This window comes from Vollenhovia emeryi, unplaced genomic scaffold (genome assembly GCF_000949405.1).
Source record: "Vollenhovia emeryi isolate VEMERY1.0 unplaced genomic scaffold, V.emery_V1.0 DF939144.1, whole genome shotgun sequence".
In the NCBI taxonomy this organism is placed as follows: Eukaryota; Metazoa; Arthropoda; class Insecta; order Hymenoptera; family Formicidae; genus Vollenhovia; species Vollenhovia emeryi.
This window is the reverse complement of record NW_011967222.1, coordinates 1174942-1199166: the sequence shown is the minus strand read 5'-3', so window position 1 is coordinate 1199166 and position 24225 is coordinate 1174942. Positions and strand designations below refer to the sequence as shown.

The following is a 24225-nucleotide window of genomic DNA, read 5'->3' as shown; positions in this document are numbered from 1 at the left end:
TTCTTCGAAGTGCCGTCCCACGATTACATGATTTTCAGGGTGAATTTTAAGAGAAAATTCTCTCCGCGTAGAAATGCCCGCCCGTTTCTCTTTCGATCCGTTAATTGATCGGATATGATACTCTTCTTTCGAAGTAAATGATACTTGTCCAAGGGACATAACGATTCACTCATTGCCTTGGTGATGATGTACGCGTAAACGTGCCTCACTGCGATGATCTAATCATTTTCTCACGGTAATTGTATGATATGAAACATTATTATGCAGATTATTAATTACGCTGAAAGAAAGATACTGTGCGTGAGATCTCTTAATGTAACGACGCGCTCCCTTTGACATGACGTAACTCGAATAATAATGACAACGCGTCTTCACGTCGCATCCTTCTGCAAACGTAATGGCATAATGCTCGGATGCCGGCTCCCTTAATTGCGACAAATATTATCAGCGTATTGAACGAGCTGTTATTTTATAATTTAGCAAATGATTATTAAATAACTTATCAGAGGAAGGACGTTTTAAATTACGCGCGAACAATAACGTCGTAACATTCAAGGCAAAGGAGTTTTGCATCCCGCAAGGTTTCTACGTGTCGCGACATATCGCGTAATGGCAAAATAAACGCACGTCTCAGAAGACGTCCGTTCGATATCCAGAAAATGATAAAAATGTTTAGAAAATATCCAAACGTTCCGCTTTCTTCTTTTTTTTAGAGGATTTTTAGTCCCACGTTATTTTGTATCTCCGTCCGCGAAGCTGTCGTGTCAAAACGCTCATCGCAACCGCACACAGTCTTATCGACTCTTCAAATCACTGTTTGGAAGTAGATCAATGACAAATTAGCGTTGGGTGATGTTGACCGCGCGACGACCAATCGCGATAAAATGCGTTGAATAAACGAGAAACGCGCGCGTCGACATTACGTGCGGTGTAAGGCGTTATACAACTGTCGGATATCGGGACGTAGCCGAAGGTCTAATAAGAAAATTTATTTTTTGAAAAGAAATTTTTCAAGCATGTTGCCCTGCCGGAAATAATTCTACGAAATTCTACAAAAGAAATTAAATATAACTGCCGGAATCTAAGAAATTCTATGTAAATTAAAAAAATGTTATAAAAATCAACATGAAAATGCTAGAATTGGAACACTTTTGTTAATTTTTGTAATATTCTACAAGCAGACGTTTTAATTCTTTAAGATTTTGTTGTTTCTCAAATCTTTAAAAGTAGCAAAGTTTTGTACCAGTTTTTACAAAATTGTACATTTTCATGAAATACTACTTGCAATAATTTCTTGATTTGAGAACATTGTGATTTGTGATACTATTTCGTAGATATTTTTACAACAAAAAATAATGTTTCAACGACGATATAAAAATTTCTACAAATTTCTATTTCAAGTCAATTTTTTGTAGTTATTTATAGAAATTTTTTCCGCTAGGGTGATTGGCTGCAAAATAAAAAATTTCTAGAGACACGAGGACTTTTCTATTCTGCAGCCAATCAACACGCTTGAAAAATTTGTCGTACGACGAATGTCGTACGACGAATATAATATTAGACTAAGGCTAACAATAAGCCTAATATTACATCTGTCGTGCGACAAATTTTTCAAGCGTGTCGATTAGCTGCAGAATAGATTATTTCTAGAGACTCGAGAATTTTTCTATTCTGCAGCCAATCAACACGCTTAAAAAATTTGTCGTACAATAAATGTAATATTAGCCTAATAAACTGGCGCATCAGTCCTATATGTATATAAAAGTCTGCTCCGAATCCTCGACTCGAGGATCATGTCGCAAATTACGCTGAATTTACATTTCCTATTGTCGGCATCGCTCAACGCGTGTCTCATATTCCAATTAACTATGAACACCCCAAGGTACGGTTAGCTCTAATCGAAATATGCGCCAATCATCAAACAGTAGCGTTCAATATAAAAACTTTGCCAGATAATCTCGTCAAATACCTTTCATATCGACGGATTATAAAATATTACCTGGCAACATTTTTAATATCCGTTTGTAATTTCCAAATATAAAAAATACAAACTAAGTACGAATATAAAAGTTGTCAATTCTAAATATGGCCTAGTTTACATCGTGCACTTGATACGCGTATCAAATAGTGTATTTAACTGATCAGCCAATGACCAAACGAATTTACTAGTTATTTACTATTTGTTACTATTTGATACGCGTATCAAGTGCACGATGTAAACTAGGTCTATGAAAATTGTATCGTAATTGTTTCTTATACACGGGGAGAATTTTCTCTTAAAATTTACCCTAAAAATCATGTGAAAAAATTATCCCTCTCCGTGTGATATATCAAATAATTTTCGCAAAATCTCATAATATTCTCACTTTCGTAATGTTCTTATTTCAGTTGGCCGATTCGTTGGCTGACGGGTCGAACGGCGGTATGGATTATCACATCGAGATAATTAATAAGGATGACAAACTGAAAGTGCTCAAGTTCCTGAGGAGGTTCTTCTTCAGAGATGAACCGCTCAATCATTGCATCCAATTGATTCCAGAGGGTGAGGACAGTACTTGCGTGGAGTTGGAGGACTACTGCAGCTACTCCTCGCTCGGGAACAACCTGAGTCTGAAGGCAGTTTCCGCGAGCGGTGCAATTGTTGGACTTGAGCTCAATGGTAAAGTTGTAAGGCTTTGACAGAGTATACCAGCGGAAACGATGTCTTTTCCTGAAAACAGGCGCTGTCTTTTCCTTCGAAAACGCCTACGACTGACGTCAGTCGATTTCGTTTCTCGTGCGTTTTACGTCATCTAGATCAATCGTCTTATTGTATCTGTCGAGCGATAGACATCAAGCACACGTTCTTAGAAAAGGAGTTTTGAGACGTGAAAATAAATTTTTTAATTATTGCGAAAAAAAGATGATAAATATTCATTTTCACACATTTTGTTGATATCGTTAAATTTTTAATTGATTAAAATTATTTGACAATTGTCTAATGTAATCTTGTCATTTATAAAAATTTTAATTAAATATTTATCGTTCTTTAGTTTAATTTTTCATAATCTACATCGACGCTTCTTTGGACGAATATGCATATCAACATTCATAATTATACAACAAATAATGAAAAATGTGCATATGTCTTTGTTCTGTTGATATACGATTGTATTTATTGTTAACGTCTCGCGCGAGCGGATGCAAAAATTACCAGACAGCTTGAAATGTATCGCAACTGTATTCAAATAAATGCACGCGGAAAGACGAGACCGAAGAAATACAACGGTACCGTATGATGTTACGTAAAATGCTACGGATCTCCAATGTACCGCGAGTTATTATCCGATACCGGTTTGTGACTCGAAATAGATAATTACATCACATTATTGTCTAATAAATATGTATCTACACATTACAATGCACAAACAACGCTTATACGATATTCGAAAATCGCATTTATAAATTATGCATGCGCGAATCGCTAACGGTGCCGCGAAGATGTTAATCAAAGATTTAAAAATACAATTTAAAATCAACCGCGTAGATTAATAGTAGCGTAGATAATCGTTAAGCGAGAACAGCAAGGTTGTTAAAAGTCAAGAGATGATATCTTTTATAATATTCTTCAAAATAAGAATATTTTTAAATAAAAGATAGAAAGAGAAGAAAGGAAAGCAGATATAAAAAGATTGAAAAAGTTCACTTATAAGTGAAGAAACATCGATACAATAATATGATGCATGTCATAATTTAACATTAAAGACAAATTAACTGGATCTATCTAGTTATCGATTCACCTTTTAGTATGCGGAATTATTAATTCGCAAAGTTGATAAAAAAGAAGGTATCACGTAACACATTACACTACATATGCTGCTGGTTCTACGTTATATTTTAATTTAATTCCTGGCTTTATCATGTACATCGATAGCTGTCGCTAATTGTAAGATAATATGCAAAATTTACTGCAAGATGTACGACTATGTATGCATGTCATGCCGTATCACATACGCGACAACATATCTATTAAAATAATTTTTCGACTTCGCTCTCGATGAATATTGAAAGGTAAGAAAAATTGAGAAAAAAACATACCCTGCTTGAAACGGTAAAAATAATCGTCTGACACTGCAAGTGACGTAAGAAGAAACTGTTAATTGAACACCTGAACTTGATAAGTGTGTATTAATACGCGTATCGTGCAAAAACGATAATTCCCTCTACGAAGTGGTACATGTATACGTTATAAACGTGAATTATTAAGTAGTTTTTAATATAAATTAATTATGTAACTGTAGATACACGTGGATTTACAGCTATTTTATCTCTTGCAGGCAAAATGGAGCCTCCGTCGAACGAAGAACCAGAATACATACGTTCGTGTAAAAACGCGAAATTTAAAAAGATACTGAGATTATTGCACCACATTGACAAGGGTGTAAACATGGGTGGGCAATTTCGGAATTGCAACGTTATGGAGATCAAAATACTTTCGGTGGATACAAGTTGGAGGGGAAAAGGTATCGCGAAGACTCTCATGGAAAAGTCGATGTAAATATTATCTTGCGTTTACAATATTTAGAAATCAATCCGAGTGAAAGATGCATTCAAGGGCGAGCGATATATTCTTGATCTACTTATAAATTACAGAGAAATCGCAAAGGAGCAAGGATTTCATTACGCCAGGGCAGATTGCACGTCCTTTTTCTCCGGTAAGGTGTGCGCGCGACTTGGTTTCGAAGCGATATACAATCTTAATTACAACGACTACGTGGATGAGGACGGGAAGCCAATCTTCTCGCCCGCGTCCCCTCATACGGCTGCTATTACATATGTAAAAAAATTATGAGGCTAAAGTTGAAGAGAGAGGTACGTCTGAAACGATCGAAAGTTTGATGAAGAGTGAAAAGAGAATAGAGCACGCGCGTAATATTAAGAAAAAAGATGCAGCGGCATTGTAAAAATAATAGTAAAGGAAATATATTTTATAATTTACTGTATATATGTGCAATATGTGTCTAAAACTTGCATATCATTATATAGGTGTGATGCTAAACTATTGTAAATAAAGTAACTATTTCGAGAAACGATTAGATTCAAGGTAGCTTACACAACGTGCACAAAAATCTGTATTAGCGTGAATGTATATCGCCGACATGTATGTGTATATAATGTACGTTAAAGTACAAAAAATGTAATTCACTTTTTTTTCTAAGTAGTATCGAAATACCTTGTAAAATATGCACGAAATATATTGTCGTAAAAATCATTTTCTTATACAGCAGTTTTTCCTTTACTTTCTATGTGTATAAACACTACAAAAATATAAAAGTTTATATAAATTTTTTAGCATATAATTGAAGCAACGCAGAAGAGAATATTCTGTATCTTGTCTTAAAAATTTTAAAGGTTTCTTTAGTGTGAGCAGATAAACGAGATATTATAAAAAGTATCAAAAAAATAAATAAATATAAAACTATCTTTATATGCAAATTATAGCAATAGATTTTCAGTATAACAAGAAGGAACAGGATGAGGAGAGAGAAGCGAGAAAAAAATACTAATGTAACTGCCACTTTTTAATTTCTAATATACTTTTTGCTAACATTTACTATTCTTTTGAGTCAGGTACTCGTTAAGATTCTCTAAGGAATTAAGATCCCTTATGGCAAACTGACTGGTTTTAATGTGCGCCGAGTCTCGAATTTGTTGGTATTCGTTTTCTATTCGAGCGTTTCGCAAAAGTGCTGTCTTTCTCACATTGATAGAATACATCATGAAAACAGCTTGGAGTAACCCCAATCCAAAACACGCGAGAGCTATTAGGACGCCAAAATGTGCGTCTGGCTTTTTCTGAGATGGCGGCCACGGTCCTCCTGCCGCACGCACTTCGTATTCCCATTGACTTCCATATTGTCTGCAATAGTGCATTAGATTGCTTGCTTCCACATATTTATACGTGCGATATAAAAGGCACAAATTTGAAAATGCAAAAGCAAGAATTCGCCAGATCGTTCGTTTCATATTGCACAATTATTAGCATTTTTTAACAAATCAATGTTCAAATGTATTACATTGACTTACGTGTTCTGTGAATTGTATATGTAGGATGGGTTGCATCTGCTATATTTCAAATCAAAATCGTACTGACGCCTCGTATTTTCCTTTCCCAGAATCTTGTACGCCTCGTTCAACCTCACGAAATCAGCATGATCTTGTTTCCCACTGGTATCAGGATGCAGCTAGCGAAAACAAATGTGCAATTTCTACAAATTAAAAATGTAAAGTAGCGAAAGATAAAAAAAACAGTATGCTGTTATTATTCGTTATAGAAAGTCCTCTTATGAGATAGATTTACAATATAAAATAACAGGTTTTCAACACCCAAATGCAATCACAAATCTTCTTTCGCAACGATTACGCATTCTAACAATGAATTTTCCACTAAACGGATTTCACTCCAACAGCAATAACTTCATTGTGGAATCAACTGATGACGTCTATTAATTCAAACCCCGCTATCCCATATTAGGAGCCTATCTGATACTAGAGGACTTTTCTCTAATGCTAGTCAAAGCGAAAAGTTACTGAATTCGAAACAAAATGAATTCTCCTAATACAGAACAAATTATCTGAGGCGTTACATACTTGTTTCGACAATCTGATAAAAGCTTGTCTGATCTCTTTCTGTGACGCATCGGACGAAAGATTTAAAGTCTCATAATGATTCTGCTGGTACCTTTAAAAGGAACGCGCTACATTGGCAGTAATCAAATTTGTTTCTTTTAGCAGCTGATGCCGTTACTTTCTGTACTCGAGAACAAAATAAGCGTACACTCCCACCTCCCACATTAGAGGGCAAGGGAAAGACAAGAATCGTAAGGGCCTGAGCAGACTGGCTATCTTACACCTTTAAGACAGCCTTAGGACAATGTTTTATGTTTTAAGCCTTCGTCTTGAAGTGACGCACAATAACTGTCTTACGTCTTAAGAGTACAAGACAGTCATTCAGTTCAGACCCTAAGAGAGTATAAAGACTGCCCAGCTAAAAGAAACAAAGTTATCGTGAGGACCTGAGCAGGATAGCTGTCTTGTACTCTTAAGACAACGCTTTATGTTTTAAATCTTTGTCTTAAAGTAACGCACAATAACTGTCTTATGATTTAGGCTCGGTCTACAATGAGTCGTTAGTCGTTAGTCAGAAGTCGCAACTATATGTTGATCCTTTTCCTTTCTGGGTGGAAAAAAAAGGACCGACATATAGTTCCGACTTCTGACTAACGACTAACAACTCATTGTAGACCGGGCCTTAAGAATACAAGACAGCCACTCTTGCTCAGGCCCTTAGGTAGCAATTACAACATAATACAAGATTCTAACCTCCGAGTCCCGTAACTTCTGGCCACGCAACAGATTTCCGGTTTGCACACTCGGAGAAACTGTGCCATTGTTTGTCAACGCGATATTTCTCAACAAAGCGACAAGTCATTTCGGAGATTCCAAACATTTTGCGCGTCAAACAGTCTGTCAGACGACCGTCCCCATTTTTCGTGCAAAAACCAGAGAGAAACCTGAGAGCGGCGCCACGCCGGCGTTTTACTCGATACAGTTTTCGCTCGGCTGATTCCAGCGCCTTACGCCCGTGATTTTTGGAACTACTTCGCTACACCCATTTTCAAGCACTGCCGATAAAGTCTCGACTTGGTGTGTGTCCGTGCTACGCCCATTTTTTTCAAGCGGGTAATGCAGTGCCCAATTTTGGTTGTGTTCTCTGCTTTATTAAATAAAACGTGAAACTATTTGTGACCTATCCATTTTAACGTAACGGAATCTACGAAATATATCAATCTACGATCTACGATCTAAAAATGTAGATTCCGTTACTTTAATAAAAATCTTTTCACTCACCGAACGATGCGCAGCGGCGGAGTTGCATCCACGTTGATTCTGCAATAGCGCCCGATGCCTATCCTGGGCCTCCTCTCCACCCACTCAGCTGTCCTCCGACACACTCGCGAATTTACACTTCCGTTTGTAAAGTCACTTGTCGCTGCCACTGTATCCAAATGCCACTTCTTCGGTTTTCACCATGTCCGATTGTCACTGAGTCCGATTGCCACTACGAAATGTTCGACTACATCGAGCATCGATGGCAAATCGCGGGAATTCAGCGATCGCACGTTGATATCAATCACCGAGTACTCGCAGAGAGCGATCGCGGTTTCTTCCCGCACTTGTCGCGAACGCGTATCAAGAAAGAATAATACGATATGCGAAGCGGCGCGGGCATGACCGATCAATTCGACTGTCGCCGCGTGAATGATCCTGCGTACGGCGACGTAAACACCGTAAAAACCGAGCGCGGATTCCAAGAAATGACGTAGCGCCGTCAACACCTCGGTCGAAAACAATCTATTGGAATCCGCGCTCGGTTTTCGGCCGAGGTTTTTGCCGCGTGAACGATCCTGCGAACGACGCTATACTAGCAAATCAATACAAACAAGTACAATTCTTTTCGAAAACTTACAATATTACGTCATTGATATTAGATTGAAAGTGGATGCAAGCAGAGAACACAATCAAAATTAGGCACTGCATTACTCGCTTGAAAAATGGGCGTAGCACAGACACCCACCAAATGGAGACTATCGGCAGTGCTTGAAAATGGGTGTAGCGAAATAATTTCAAAAAATGAAAATGGGCGTAAGACGCTGCCCAGTGAGAAATGATTCGTCGATCAACGTCGAAACGACGTCGAATCGACATCGACACCGGCGAATTGACGTCGATTCGACATCATTTCGACGTCGATCGACGAATCATTTCTCACTGGCTGGAATCAGCTGAGCGAAAACGGTATCAAATAAAACGCCGGCGTGGCCGCTCTCAGGTTCTCTCTGCAAAAACATAATACGACGCGCGTCGTTACATTGTCGTGGCCCTGATGAAAATAGAATTTGGAGCGTAAATCGAACGTAAGGGGAGAGTGACGGAAACGTAAACGAAATGCGTAGGAAACGTAATTTGGAACAGCGAAGCGTAAAAGAAGCGTTTGAGGTTTCTTTTACGTTTCGCTGTTCCAAATTACGCTTCCTACACATTTCGTTTACGCTTGTGTCACTCTTCCCTTACGTTCGATTTACGCTCCAATTTTTATTTTCATCGGGGGGGGGGGGGTAAAGCGATTCCTTCTCTATTCCGCGCTTGATAATTGCACCATCGGTAAACAAGGCCGCGGGAGATCTGCTTTATCGACAGCCGCTTCAAGATACCGACGTGGTGACTTACGTTCGACCATTGCGCACTTTGCGTAGTGGCGCGCGCGGCAGCACTGATAACGGGAAAAGTGGCGAGCGCGGTGTTGATTGGCCGTCAAAAGTTGTTTACGTTGGGAACCGCAGTTTGAAAGTTGATGCGACTACCTGGGTGGGACTCGCGGTACACCTCCGGCATTTACGATCCGCATTTCTAGTGCCGGGCCCGACGATGGTGCGATACGCCGCCCTGAAAGGATTGTACGACCTGGAGAAGACAATCGGCAGCGGCGGCTTCGCCAAAGTCAAACTCGCGACTCACGTCGCTACCGGCGAGAAGGTTGCCGTCAAGATAATGGAGAAGACCTCGTTAGGCGTAAGTGAAATCCCAGCTATTCGCGTTGTCTTTGAGAAGAGGGAAAACTCGGTGCCGCTTCGTCTCGTCGGTCGACACTCCTCTATCTGTTCTGTCTTAAAATGTACGCCAGTTGTTCATTCTAGGAAGATTTACCAAGGGTGAAGGTCGAGGTGGAGGCACTCAAGACACTGTTGCATCAACACATCTGTAGGCTGTATCAGGTGATAGAGACGGACAGTCACTACTTCATGGTGATGGAATATTGTTCCGGCGGGGAGCTATTCGATCACATAGGTAATGTTACGGCACGAAGAATTTTGGGACATTTTCAACCGCCACAGATATTGATGACGTTATTGCGTTGCAGTTGAGAAAAATAAATTGTCAGAGTCTGACTCGCGTAAATTTTTTCGCCAAATAGTGTCTGCCGTTGTGTATATGCACAGTCTGGGATACGCTCATAGAGATCTAAAGCCTGTAAGCATGTCTTCCATCTTTCGCGATATATATTATCCAAGTGGGATTACCTTTACTCTTTTTTTTTCAACAGGAAAACGTTTTACTGGACAAGGATGAGAACTTGAAGTTAATCGACTTTGGGCTATGCGCGAAACCCAAAATGGGGATTCAGGCACATTTGTATACCTCCTGCGGTTCTCCCACGTATGCCGCACCAGAGCTCATAATGGGAAGGAAATATCTAGGTAATTAAGCTTCTAAAAAGATTTTTGTCATCTCTCTGTAGTGTAACGTTTAAAATGTGACATTTATTGCAGGGTCCGAAGTAGATATCTGGAGCATGGGAGTCCTTCTTTACGCCTTACTGTGTGGCTTTTTACCTTTCGATGACAATAATTTAGAGAACTTGTACAAAAAGATACTTGTAAGTTCTACAATCTGCGTATTCTAGCGCAAATATACAAATTACAAATTTATTCTAGAGTGGCAAGTATGAAGAACCATATTGGTTGTCTAATGATAGTAAAACGCTAATCAAGTCAATGTTGCAAATCAATCCGGCACAGAGAATCACTATTCACGAGTTGTGTCGTCACCCATGGGTTATGGGAAGTTCTCTGAAATCTATATCATTCGTTCACAGAACAGAGGTGAGAATTCTTTTGTGCGGAGTTTATTTTACAGCTTGAAATATTTTGTGAAATTTCCTTTTGTGTAAACGTTTCTAGTTTGAGAAAGATGACGAGGTGTTGAGTACTATGTCCGCCATTTGCGGTGGAAATAGTTTAGATATATGGAAGAAACTCAGACAGAGTGATAGGACCGATTACAGAACAGCTACATATCTGCTGTTACTTGACAGAAAATTACGCGGACTTTCATTAAAGATACCGTCTGTAACGAAGTCTCACCTTAAGCAAGAAATGGTAAGTTAATAGTTTTTTCTTTTTTAATGAGACTGATATATCTAATTGTATAAATTTTGTTCTCACTACAGAATGGCACAAATTTTCCACAACGTGCAATGATAGCCAACAATATGATAACCAAACTCGATCATTCTCCAGGCAGTAGAGCAAACGACAAGCAGTCTCCGATTGCTGCTACTTATAATATTCTACCTAAAAAAAATGAAAATAAGTTTGTAGAACCATGTACAGCAACAAGAAAAAGATTACGAAGCAGAGAGTGTGACGATATATCATCGCCCGGTAAATATTTTATCATCATTACAATATTCTGGTCCTTTTACCATTTATCGATTTTTGAATAAATATTGCAATTTCTACCGAATTGTTTTATCTTCGGAAACTTTTCGCGTGTTCTTAGATACGTCGATTTTTTATGTTTCTGTGCATTTTACGTACAACTGTTTATGAAACGCGTTATAACCGCAGTTAGTTCCTTCGTACATTTTCTAAAGTTTACTTCTAATTAGGTGATGCTAACACCACCTAATTAGAAACTTTAATGAAAGTTTCCGACTGCGATAAATTACAGTAGTCGCGCGAAAAGCAGATAATTACCTCGAGAAGAGCAATGACTTGCTAACAAACGCAATTTGGACTTAAGAATTTCCGTGTACAAGAATTCTTCCCCAAAACTCCTTAGAAGATACACTATTCTTCGAGCACCACTACATTTAAAACTTCGCTACTCAGAAGAGTATTAAACTTTTCCGTAATCCTATTCATCTATACAATTTGTTGACAATACGTAAATGATATTAAAGTCATGCTTACGTGGCCTAGCTTTTTATAATATTGTTCCTAGTTCCAGCAAAAAGAATGCTTGAAAATAGATCAGCTACTCCAACGCAATCTTCAACACCAGATTCCAAGTGAGCATATGAATAATATGAACTTAATACAACAAATACGAGGTTTGAAAATATGTATATTTTTAGAGTTTCTCAGACATCTACACCCGGTAGTGCAAGAAAAGTTATAATGGGTCTAGAACGAGGATTGAATCGGGTTAGGCATGTCCTCACACCGAAAAGGCGAGTGAAGAACGAAAACAGCGATCCCGATGAACCAAATGTATTGTCGGGGAAGGTATATTTCACATCTAAACAATATAAAAATAGTAAAATCGATAGAAACGGAAAGGCAGTAAGAGCCGATGCAGGATGCCAGCAGCGAAAAAGTAACAAACAGTTTAATTTATAAAAAATTATTTAAGATAAGTCAAACGTTTCGGTCATCTTACGTGATCCTCTTCGGTGACATATAACATAAATAGAATAAATTAAACATATCGCGGAATAATAGTTAACGTACATATTAATTAAGAGCAGAAGCTAAATTTAGACGAGTCAGCATTGCAACAAAAAAACCGAATCTCGCTATATACGACAAATAATCTCACCAGATGATGAATGCCGATAGACTGTGTTCGCATTGCAAACACCGAATACTTCCTACGGTATCAGGGAAGAAATTGGTTACTCCGTGTACTGTTGACAGATTATAAGAGATGTTGAAATATAATAAATTAATTCAAATGTTAAAATTATATACATACTGCACTGTGGAACTTCTGGAGCATTCATATTCCGTGCGTGAGATAATTTTTGACGTTATCGGCGCAAGTATCCACTGAACAATGATAGGTGCGTCAATAAACCGAGCAAATCAAGGTTGTTGTTACATTGGTATTGAACTAGTATGTGGATACAATTGCAAGTCGTTAAAAAATAATGCCTTTCCGTTTCTATCGCTTTTACTGTTTATTATCTGAGCCCTTAATTATAATATAAAAACACCAGTTGAAGAAGTTTCTGTCTCGTAAATGGCATAAATTGTATTTTTGTTATCAAAGGGTCTTTCTAACGTGTCTGCAACATGCAGCGGTTGTCCTAAACATGTCCTCTCGAAGTTACGACGAGCACTTCGGCAAAAGGGAATAATGTGCCGTCAGAAAGGGTAACTCTAATTTTATTTCGATCGCTCTGCATTTCCTATCGTTGTGTCATGAAAAACATTGTTGTCGTAGATTTATTTTGCAAGGGGAAACCGAAGAATCCTCTCCGGTAGATAGGAAAGACTCGGCGAAATCGGTTTCTTCGCAGAATGTCTGTTCCTTCGAATTGGAAGTCTGCTTCTTGGAGATAGGTCCGAGCGGTAAACGATTAGTCGGCATTCGTCGGAAGAGATTAAAAGGCGATGCGTGGGTTTACAAACGTGTCTGTGAGGAAATTCTTGCTCTCACTGCAGAAGATATTTCCACAGACTCGGAAGTCCCTTCTGAATCCAAGTGTCCTATTTGAAATGGGTCTTTCATAGTTATACATATCTACGGTGAAGTCTAGATTTCTCGATGCGGACTCTCTTGACAATTTAATTATATGAAAAATGGACATCTTAATAGTTATATCTAATGATGCCGAGGTTTATGTTATATAAGAAGAAAATCGACGTTATGTGCAACAAATAGGGTAAGACTTGAAAAATATGCAATTCTTAAATATAAAAGTGTCCTAAATATTAAATGCAAATTAGCTAAGAAGAGATTATTTTACTCGTAGTGTACATTTATTTTCGTTAAAGGGATAAAACTGTAAGTAACAGATCTGTAAAGATCTATAAACATATTATTTTTTTTTAGGTGCAGGTAGTAGAAATTATGTAATAGAATATTTACGTGATATGTCAATTTAATAAATTTATTATCGCCCCTATACATCTTTTTGTTATTTATGTCTAAAATAAAAACGAAATGTAGCCATTAAAGTGGGATTGATCCGTCGTAATGAGAAATGCGGCACGTTATTTCTCGATTAAATTTTTGTATCGGGAGAAGTAAATATCGTTTCTTTTTTTCTCTCATCTCTACCTTTTCGTGCAATACATCGGTATTGATCGCAAGAATGTTTCGACCAACGCGATCGACTTGCTCTATGGGCAGCACAAAGAAATTTGCTGCGCGAGCACTTTGAGCCCCTTGCTCGCCCCTTTCTGTCCGGAATATGTAAAGCTCAATTTCGCGTTTATACCGCAGATATAAAGTATCGCGGCCCGTTTGAACCGGGCCGCTGCAGGCTCCGCCACCGGCCGGTGTATAGAACTATAGACAGGCGAAGATATAAAATCACCACAAATCGATCAGCATAAAGTGGTGCCGCACGTTTACTTCACTTTCGCTTTATGGGAAGACGAAACCGACCTTTTATCTTTGCCCGCTCAATAATCGCACTGCCCGGCGCTGCCCCGCGCGTAGGTACGTAGACAGGTATTCCTTCTCTCGCGCGCAGACCCAGTCCAATCGGCCGCTGTTTTTTCTCCCATACCGATTCGGTACCGGTGCAAGACAAAGCCGGGCTGTGCTGCGGCTTTACCTCACAATTGCCGTACTTGTGCGGCGCGTACTCTTGGAAAAAAAAGAAAAAGGTGAAAAAATGTGCAGATTGCCCGCAGAGGTGTAATATGACGATGTGAGGTATCGTCGTCCGCTTTTGGAGGTTTTTCTGCGGAAACTGAAATAGAACGCTGGAGAAAAGAATCGCAGAACGAAGCAAATATAGCATACCATTGACCAATAAATATCCATGCCAGGAGGAAGAAAAAGAGCGTTGCCCGTAACAGGATACCGGTATCGCGAGGAATAGCGTCAAACTTCGAATCGATTATAACCTGGCTCGTAATTAATTTCGAGAACGAGTTACCTCGTAAAATTAATCTTCAAAAATTAATAAACAAAACACGAGGGATTTCCTGCTCTTGATATAAGCTGACCGGGTATAAATTGCAATTAACAGTATCACCCGTGCGTGAGCGCACGCACGTGCATGTTGCGATCTTGGATTCATCGTTATCTTTAAGCCGAAAGAGAGCCGTAGCGAGGTGCAAAAGTGCATAGTTATCCAATTTATTTGCACGTGTGTCGCTTATAAAATAATTCCCCGTAATGCGCAAACGTTTACGCTTGTTGATTGTACCTCGTGGCTCAATTCAATGCTCAATTATTTCAAGCATAATTGATTACAAGTTTTCATTTCTAGGGATTCTAGTATATCACAATTTTGCAATCTCACGATCAGTCCAATTGCCTCTTGACAAATGGCATTTTTGTAAGAGGCATATCGTGTAAGAGAATACGCTCTTGATACGATTTGAACGACTGTTTAACGATTGCAACGCACGAGACATATTTCTTAGGTATAAGTTAATTGTAACTCGTTAATCGCACGTGTGTCGCTTATAAAATAATTCTGTTATTTGCGTTCGACCTTCGTGATGCACAAACGTTTACACTTGATTGTACCTCGTGGCTTAATTCAATGCTGAATTATTTCAAGCGTGATTAATTACAAAGTTTCACTTCTGGGGATTTTGATATATCTCAGTTTTGCAATCTCACAATCAGCCCAATTGCCTCTTGACAAATGGCATTTTTGTAAGAGGCATATCGCGTAAGAGAAAACGCTCTTGATACGATTTGAACGACTGTTGAACGATTGCAACGCACGAGACATATTTCTTAGGTATAAGTTAATTGTAACTCGTTAATCGCACGTGTGTCGCTTATAAAATAATTCTGTTATTTGCGTTCGACCTTCGTGATGCACAAACGTTTACACTTGATGATTGTACCTCGTGGCTTAATTCAATGCTGAATTATTTCAAGCGTAATTAATTACAAAGTTTCACTTCTGGGGATTTTGATACATCTCAATTTTGCAATCTCACAATCAGTCCAATTGCCTCTTGATAAATAGCATTTTCGTAAGAGGCATATCGTGTATGGGAATGCGCTCTTGGTACGATTTGAACGACCGTTGAGTCGCTGCAACGCGTGAGACGTGTTTATTAGGTATAAACTAATCGCGACTCATTAATTTCAGGTCGAATAAGTGTCGCAACGCGCGAAACGACTTCAGCTACCGAGGACGTTATTGCCCACGTGCTGCCTCGTTTGTATCTTCTCGCCATCGTATCGGCCACTCGACACCGGTTCGTACCAATTACCGTCTAGCCGGCAGCTAATTAAGGATTGGGGCAATGAGGCCCGGCGATACAGTTTCCGCGATAATGATTATCCGCGACGGTAATTGAGCGAGCGGCTAGGAACGCTGCGGGGCGAGCGTATGAGGAAAGAGGGAAAACGCGAGGCGCGAACGATGAAGAAAGGCAACAAACTACCGTCGCATCTCGGAACGAAGACGTGTGAGTTTATGGCTTTTCTCACTTTACATTCTTATTCCGTAATTAACAGTTTTTCCCTCATATAATCTTCAATCGTTGTCACGTCACGATTTCCTCTACATTTACGGTGAGGAATCCTTTCGTCTTTACGGGACTGGATTTCTGATCATTTTATCTGTTCATTAGGAAAGTTCTGCAAGGAAGAAAGAGAGAAGCGCACATACTCCTCGCCGACGTGGACGGTAAAAACGGTAGCGGCGTAGATTTCGCGGGCCGAGGAAGATGGAAATCCTTATACCAGCCTGAACTGCTTCGAGTCAGGCGAGCTCGCGAGCGAGACGCGTTACTTGAGAGGTAAGTGCAAGCATATGTATAATACAAAGGCACGTATACGAAGAAGAAGAAGAAGTAAGGGTGGCACGCGCGGCCCGCTTCTATCGCTTCCGGGCATCAGCGTGCTCGCGAGCCGCGGCTAATTGCTCTTTAATGCAAGCGAGCGAGCGAGCAAGCGAGCGGGCGCGTTGCTTTTCTTGGGCATACGTCGAAGAAAAGCCAGCCTCGATAACATAGTTAACGGCGAAAATGTTAGCGATAATTCCATCTTTGGTACCGCAAAGCGGCCTTTCGCGAAGATCACGCGGCTTGTTTGAAAAAGAAATTTCGGGAAGTCTCATCAAGAGACAATAGCTTTGGCAAGTGAGTTCGATCGGGCTCATATCTCGCGTCTCCCCTCGTCGTGCGATGTTAAAAAATGAAGCTTCGTATGGCGAATGTACCTACGACACAATCGTGGGTGAAAGTACGTAAACGCAGTCGCTTGTAGTTTCCACGTGCAATTGTGTTTCCGTGAAGCGCAGCGTTTCTTCCGTCTTGAAGTGACATTTGTTACGCGTAAAAGAGGCGCATTTCTTCGCGCACCTGCGTACACCCGATACGCGCACAGTGTTATGCGGTTTTCTCGTTAAAACAGACAGAAGTCGTTATGCAGCTTGCACTCGGAAGAAAGACGGGGAGCGCTAATCATCCGGCTTGCCTATTTTTCTTCCTTTCTCTCGGGGTCGGCCCTGTTTATTCGCGAGAGGAAAGGGCGCGCTGTGTGCGCGCCGGCAAATATAAAGGGCAGAAAGCCCCCGATTCGTCGAGGCATGACCAGCGCGTCCACCAGAAGCTCATACATATGTACACGGCTCGAACCGGGCAGTGGCGGGCAACCCTCCTCTTCCTCCTCCACCTCTTCCTTTCCCTCCTCTGGAACTCGCTCCCGGAGAGGGAGACCCCTCCGGAAAAATGAATATGCAGCCCGCATAGAGGAGGGTATTATTTTATAAAATTTACTATTTCGTGCCTGCGCATTATCCACCCTCCTGCCAACCCCACCGGTAGATCCGCCGCGAATTTTCCGCGCTGACGTGAAACCAGACCTCCATAGCCGCGAGATTAAACATTTCTTAAAGCGGGCCGGGCGCTTTCCATCCGAAAATATGTGTATTCCGGCCGGAAAGTAGATTTCTCCGCTGTAAATTTCTCTCGCGATCATTCAAAGACAATCCTGATACGTTTCAAATACACACGCAGTTCTAGCACGAAGAGAACACTGTACGCTTTGTATCAAATACTTTTTCTACACCTAAGGATGATCTCACTTGCTGCTCATTCGAATGGGTAGATAGGCAATTAATAAAGGAAAGTATCCCCTATTGTGAGATAGGCTCATAATATCAGGCAGCGGAGTTTCTGCTAAATTAATAGGCATCATCTGTTGGTTCCACCATGAATTTAGTGCCCTTGGAGTGAAATCTGTTTAATGGAAAATTCATTCTTAGATCGTGTAATCGTTGCGAAAAAAGATTTGCGATGGAATTTGGAAACCTACTATCTCACATTAGAATCCTATCTCGTAATAGAGGACTTTCCTTTACTGAATTTAGCAGAGAGAAAAAGAAGAGCGATTAAGTATAATGACAATGAAAAAAAATACAAAATATATTATAAGAATTGTGTTATGCAGTCGTAACTCAAAATATTTATACTCCAGCTTATAAATTTAAACAACGTGAATTTAATATTTATTCCTATTCCTAATATTTCCTCTATCGTGTGCAGGATCTTACTGTAATTTTAATTTACACAGTCTTGTAAACTTGTAGTAAGATGCGTAAACTTAAAAATCGTCGTATCGAGACTGTTTACGGACTTATGCTAATTTCTACACGACAAGACGACTAAAAATCATAGTGAAGTTATACAAAAAATCATACTTTAGTATGATGGCCTATTGAAATGCTCCTGTAAACTTTTCCACTCGGATCGGCCACGAACGGGATCATTCTAAGGTGTAGAAGAGGCAAATATGAATTTTTTTAATATGAAAAATGTTATACTTATATTACACTAGAACAATACATTGCGCGCGCGTCATTTAGCAGCATCTTTATTTTTACATTTTCGGGTAGGTTGTTCCATTCTCTTGATCAGTCAGTTAAATCATTTTTTAAATTAATAATTAATACATTATAATTATTTTTTATATTACCTTTCACCTTCATCCATTCTTACAAAATTGGCGGGTGTCATTCCACTGCATTCTGATTACTTTTTCGAACTGTCCCTCACTTTTTATTAAATTTTACTTGGTTAGTATCATTTTCCTTCGCTCAATTAAATGCTAATTTAACTTCAACTTTTCTTTCTTTAACTTTTTGTTCATTCTCTAACCTTTTTTTAAGTATATTTTTTCACAAACTGTTAAAATTCACGTGCCAGGCGAAGCGTGGTGCGAATCTACAAGAGAGGTGAAGCACACCACGCTTCGAGAAAACCAATTGGCATCGCGGAAAAGAGGCCTTAACTGTTCGATATTCACGATATTCACGCCGGTAAAGACCTGTGTCCACGATGCTAGAACTTGGTCCAAGTTCTAGTTTCGATAAATGCGTAGCCAGTCAACTTGCAGCTATTCCATAAAAGCTTGGACCAGGTTCTAGTTCCAAGCATCGCTGGCACCGATCTTAACGTCTCTTTTTAAGAAAGGAATTTTACGCCGAAACGCATCTCGAGATAAGATGTGGAGTTAATTGATTAGAAATACGCGGCGCTGTGACTGCGAAAGAAATCTGTTTACTGTCTCTTTGCAGTCCTCGTCGCATATAATTTGTACCTTCGACGCCTTCTCACCCCACCTGTTCCACAACGCTTCCTTCGGCCGCGGCGGGGTGGCGGCCCTTAACCGAGATCTAATTACAACGTCGCCCGCGAGCGTAACCGCTTGTGCCATGTTTTTCCAAGTGTGCTTCGGGGCTGCTACGGCGCTTCTATAAAATTGTAGCCCCCTTATCGTCGTAGAGGAAACGAAACATTAAATCGGCCCCGGCCGACAGGGGCGGGCTTGTTTCGGTGGGTGCGTCTGAGATTTCCTGTGCGGACTGCGTGGATGCTAGGAAAGAGAGGACGGCTTCCCTACGCGAAGGGCGCGTCCTGGTGTGCGTCCTCACGTCGACCGCTCGATTTATATATGGGCCGGGGAACACGAAATAATCCGCCCATCTTTGCCGTATATAAATATAAATGTAGATCGTATCGTATCCCGGTCCCATCTCCATAATTTAGCCTTTTTTTTTTTGCCTTTTCTAGAAATATCATTGCTGCGATATATTTCCACGATGGGAATGGAATGTAAATTCGTCTTCGTATATTTATTCATTACCTATTTTCTATTGTGGCCAAGTCGGCACACACGCAACGTTATTCCGCTCTCCGGCAAACTCGCCTCTTTTTTTTTCTTCTTCTTTTACGCGCTCCTCCTCCCGCGCGCCCGCGTCCTCGTGCCAATATCGCGCGATATCTAAACAACTTTATCATTAATGCAACAGTAGGGATTTGTATATAATGGTGCTATGTACATATGTAATATATGCCGGACCGGCCGCACATAACGGTGATATCATAAGATACGAACCAATAGCCGCAATTGTATGGAAATATGTATCTATGAATGAAGACACTTTCATTTATGAAACCAGATACTTATGTACCGGACACGGGCGTTGTAACATCCTGCTATTATGTGTCCTTACCTACCTATTCGTTCTCTCTTTCTCTCCTTCCGCTTTTTTCTCCCTTCGTCTTCTCGCTCTGCTCCCCGCTAGAGCGTACCTTTTAGTGTCCATCGTTCGTGCAGACATTACGCTATCGATGTATATAATTCCGAGAGTACCATGCCATTTTTCGCCGTTTTCCGTAAGAAGCGCGATCCGTTTCGCAATCCTATCGCTTCTGCAAATCGCGCAATCTCTTCCTCCGAGCCACGACATCTGCGCGCGCGCGCGCGGTTCTCGCCGGCGAAGCTACCTAGCAACGATTCTTGTAATTAGCGTTCGATATCGCAACGCCGGGCAGGGACGTTGGAATTTTTCCACAAAGGTTTTATTGCGAGTCGTCGTGCGCGCGAAGGGCCTCCTTGCGACACGCTTGCGCTCGCGAGTCGACGGAAACAACGCGCAACCCTTTCGAGGAGGACGGGACGGCCGGGGAGGAAGAGGCCGGCGAGCAGATAGCGGGAGGGAAAGGAGAGAACGAGGCTGAATACGCCGACTGTGACGCTTTCCGGTCAGGTGCCGCCCTGACGATCCCTCTCCTTCCAATTTCCACGTCGGGATCCGCTCGCTCATTCACTCGCTTTTGCTCTCCCTGTTTTGCTCTTCCCTCGTCCTTTTGCCCGAACGCCGTCCGGCTCCGAGAAAAACCGACGGGGAAAGAGCAGGAAACGGATTGTTTCCGAATGTAGATCAGGAGGATTTGTTTTTTTTTTTACAAGAAGAGCGTAGACGAACACCTCGCGGCGACATTCCTCCCTTGTAAAACGAGAGATGAAGACACGTCGCGCGCGATAATTGGATTACAATTTTGATCCTTGATTACGTCATCGGCGTTTTATAAGGCCCATCGTGCGCAGTGTATTGCACGAACGATCTGTTAACATTCTTATTTCGCTGGTCAGCGCGATCGTATCTGATTGTTAATACCAGAATGAAGACAGCGGTCCCGACGACTTCTTTTCTGTTTACCACATTATTACTCCGCGTCGTAATTATCGCGCTGCCTCGGGAGGCCATTGTCACAATGGACGTCCGGAGTTTCCCTACGATTATCGTACCGAAAATCTCTTCGTGGTCGAGCTCCTCATCGACTTCCTGCCGGCGATGGACGATGATTATTTGTCGCAACGCGGCATGGTAGACGCGCGTGTAAAAATGATACCGACAACTCGATCTCTTCCATTGTCCACTATATTTGAGACCCGTGTCAACAACTACGACACAAGCTAATGACTTGCGCGTACGTCATACACAAATGTAACCTCTGCAAGAATAGTTAAAACGAGCAGAAAAATTACGTCTACAGTTTGGCGGCTAGACGATTTATGTATGACCGCTTCTACCATTGCATATTAACTTTAATCTCGGTTTCAATTACTTCTTATTCTTTCCTAAATTCGTAAAATTAGAAAAAGATATAAATTTGAACCAAGATTAAAGTTAAACTGCGATAGCACACGGAGAGATTTTTCTCTTAAAATTTATCCTGAAAATCGTGTGACAACATGGCATTTCGAAGAATTTTATGACAGTTTTCTGAAAACTCTTATAAAATTCTTCTACACGGAAAGAATTTTTCCTTAAAATTTATCCTGAAAATTATGTAAACGTGGGACCACGTGGCATTTTAAAGAACTTTAGTTTTCTGGAATTTTACCATACATTTTACCAGCAAGATGTATGGTAAAATTTCAGAAAACTCTTATAAAGTCCTCCAAAATGCCACGTTGTCCTACGATCACATAATTTTCAGGATGAATTTTAAGCAAAAATTCTCTCCGTGTTGAAACGGGCATTATCCGGTTTTCATCAACGTCGTTCAACTGCGATCTTGCACTTAGTTTGCGTGTGTGCGATTCAACTAAGGGGACTTAGAAAGAGACAAAGGATGAATTAAACTAATTGTGAGATCGAAGTTAAACGACGTTGGTGAAAACCAGATCCAGTAGTTAGACAATCGATTCTCGCTGGCGCAAGTCGATTACATTGTTTTTGCTCTTCCTCGAGAGTTTTCATTCTCCTACATCGACCTGTTATTATTATTGTCGAGGTGCTAATCTTTTCCCTCCATCTAAATTCTCTTTGAACTATGCAGAATGTCTCTGCGCCGCATTGTAATTACGATCGGCAGATATTTCGTTCGAATTCTAAAGGAGCAATTTCCGCGCTCGTGCCTCTTACCGACTCGTCCATTCATCGTTATTAAATAAAACCAGCAAGTCCCCGCGTTAGCATACAAATAACTTCCATTTTACAACATCATCATCGAATCGCCGCCAAGGTCCACGATACGATCGACTTCGTTAATTAATCCCGTAATAACTTATCGCGGCGCGCCGCGGTTGCGGTTTTCCTGTTTGTTATAGAGTCATCGTTTTTAATTCTAGAGCCTGATCATGAGCGATGCGTGTCACGAAATGCAATTTTATCGTGAATTCTTTAATCACTTGAAAAAAGAAAAACAGAATCTTAGAATTTCTGAATTTAGCTCCTCTCTTTCCAAGCGTTAACGCTCAGCGCGGACTTTCGATACGAGTCTTATCGAAACAGTATCCGCTCGCGTAAAGACCGAATCGGAATCGGACTAGCAATCGCGAACTCGGATTGGATTGGGATTGGCGATTGACGAGTGTCCTCTGGCCAATGAGAGTCGATTAAATCGCTGGCTGCTTCGCTCTCATTGGATAGAAGACAATCCAATCCGCGTCGACAATTGCTAGTCTGATTTGGCTTTAAGTTCCAGTCTACAATAGGTGATAAGTCCTAAAGACCGAATCATACTAGCAATTGTCGACGCGGATTGAATTGGGATGGGCAATTGGCAATTGTCTTCTAGCCAACGAGAGCGAAGGAGTCAGCGATCTAATCGATCTCTCATTGGCTAGAGGACAATCGTCAGTCGCCAATCCCAATTCAATCCGAGTCGGCAATTGTTAAGCCCGTATCAGATAGAGTCCCTGTAGTAAGAGTCTGGCAAGAAATATTCTCCGTTTGATTGGTTTGACGCAAAATGGCGGAACCAATGAGGTGTCTCGAATCTGTACTCTGAACGCGGGATTATTATTATTATTATTATTATTTGGTTACCTTTGGTCTGTTCGTTATCGCTGCATTACTGCACTAGTGCAATTAACTAACTGCACTAGTGCAGTAATGCAGCGATAACGAACAGACCAGACGCCATTTTGCGTCAACCCTTGCCAGACTCTTACTACAGGGACTCTAGTATCAGACTACGGATTGAGAATGAGACTAGATGGAAATTTGATCAATTAGAGTAAAAGTCACTGAACTTGAGATTAGTAAACTTTACTCTGATTGGTCAACTTTCAATCTAATCTCAGTCTCAATCCGCAGTCTGATACGGGCTTAAGCCATAAGAAATTGAGCAATCACAGTCAAAAATGAGGAGAACACTCGACTGTAGCCCCTAATTCCTTTCCGATCGCTGCCAAATAGCGTGACGCCATCCTATACATCCTGACTCTGACGCCCAAAGGAAAAGAAGGTAAAAAGAAACGAAGGCATTCGACGAAAACGTTTGCGAATCCAGATCAGGCGAGCGTTTGTAGTCGAGTGTATTCTCCTCATTTTTGACCGCGATTGGCCAATTTCTCCGGGCTTGGGGCTCAAGTCGCCTATCGTAGACTGGGCCTGAGGTCAATCAATCTGATCCTCCTCTCTCCACGGAGACACAACGGCCAGGAGTTGACCGTTCTCCGGTCCGCCGCGTTATCATTATCGCGAGCACGATAATCTGCGCCACGCGCGGTCGAGGCCTCTCCGGCTGTAGTTTCTCCGCGATTATCCTACCGAAAAATCTCTCGCGCTCTTTCTCCTCACCCCGTGCACACGCCGTGCCGCGCCGCGCCGCGCCGGGGCCGGTCGTCGTCGACTTCCTGTGCCCGCCGGTGGACAATGACCAGCACTTG

At 40.9% G+C, this 24225-nt stretch overlaps 3 protein-coding genes across 5 annotated transcripts in view; 2 read left to right on the top strand and 1 right to left on the bottom strand.

Annotated features, from left to right (window-relative positions):
• LOC105566502 (dopamine N-acetyltransferase-like) overlaps positions 1–5251 on the top strand; it is a 14355-nt gene extending 9104 nt beyond the window's left edge. For both annotated transcript variants that reach the window (XM_012020564.1, XM_012020563.1), the window contains exons 2-4: positions 2389–2659; positions 4317–4533; positions 4633–5251. In XM_012020564.1, the coding sequence (XP_011875954.1) occupies positions 2425–2659; positions 4317–4533; positions 4633–4831 (651 nt within the window). In that variant the 5' untranslated portion in view covers positions 2389–2424 and the 3' untranslated portion in view covers positions 4832–5251. The remainder of the gene's footprint in view (positions 1–2388; positions 2660–4316; positions 4534–4632) is intronic.
• Positions 5252–5542: 291 nt separating this feature from the next.
• On the bottom strand, positions 5543–7604 carry LOC105566501 (dnaJ-like protein 60). The gene is made up of 4 exons (XM_012020562.1): positions 7363–7604; positions 6631–6721; positions 6067–6224; positions 5543–5899 (listed from the first exon to the last, which is right to left on the bottom strand). Exons 1-4 carry the CDS (start codon positions 7428–7430, stop codon positions 5584–5586), a joined length of 633 nt encoding a protein of 210 aa, XP_011875952.1. The 5' UTR covers positions 7431–7604; the 3' UTR covers positions 5543–5583.
• Positions 7605–9220: 1616 nt separating this feature from the next.
• Positions 9221–13734, top strand: LOC105566500 (maternal embryonic leucine zipper kinase-like). Of its 2 annotated transcripts, none has more exons than XM_012020560.1 (12): positions 9221–9612; positions 9738–9888; positions 9962–10071; positions 10145–10298; positions 10371–10477; positions 10536–10703; positions 10782–10979; positions 11051–11264; positions 11827–11893; positions 11960–12110; positions 12877–12980; positions 13051–13734. In XM_012020560.1, exons 1-12 carry the CDS (start codon positions 9469–9471, stop codon positions 13322–13324), a joined length of 1842 nt encoding a protein of 613 aa, XP_011875950.1. In that variant the 5' UTR covers positions 9221–9468; the 3' UTR covers positions 13325–13734. The 2 variants fall into 2 exon arrangements, with proteins under 2 accessions (XP_011875950.1, XP_011875951.1); XM_012020561.1 differs by having other exon boundaries at positions 9597–9612; positions 9725–9888.
• The last annotated feature ends 10491 nt before the right edge of the window (positions 13735–24225 follow it).

Excerpts from the sequence above, each read along its gene's own strand:
- LOC105566501 (XM_012020562.1), bottom strand. The coding sequence starts at position 7,430 with ATGGCACAGTTTCTCCGAGTGTGCAAACCGGAAATCTGTTGCGTGGCC. Across the intron at positions 6,722-7,362 it reads AGAAGTTACGGGACTCGGAG|GTACCAGCAGAATCATTATG; the intron begins GTTAGAATCTTG and ends TTCCTTTTAAAG. Across the intron at positions 6,225-6,630 it reads TTATCAGATTGTCGAAACAA|CTGCATCCTGATACCAGTGG; the intron begins GTATGTAACGCC and ends TGTTTTCGCTAG.
- LOC105566500 (XM_012020560.1), top strand. The coding sequence starts at position 9,469 with ATGGTGCGATACGCCGCCCTGAAAGGATTGTACGACCTGGAGAAGACA. Across the intron at positions 9,613-9,737 it reads TGGAGAAGACCTCGTTAGGC|GAAGATTTACCAAGGGTGAA; the intron begins GTAAGTGAAATC and ends TGTTCATTCTAG. Across the intron at positions 10,704-10,781 it reads CATTCGTTCACAGAACAGAG|TTTGAGAAAGATGACGAGGT; the intron begins GTGAGAATTCTT and ends AAACGTTTCTAG.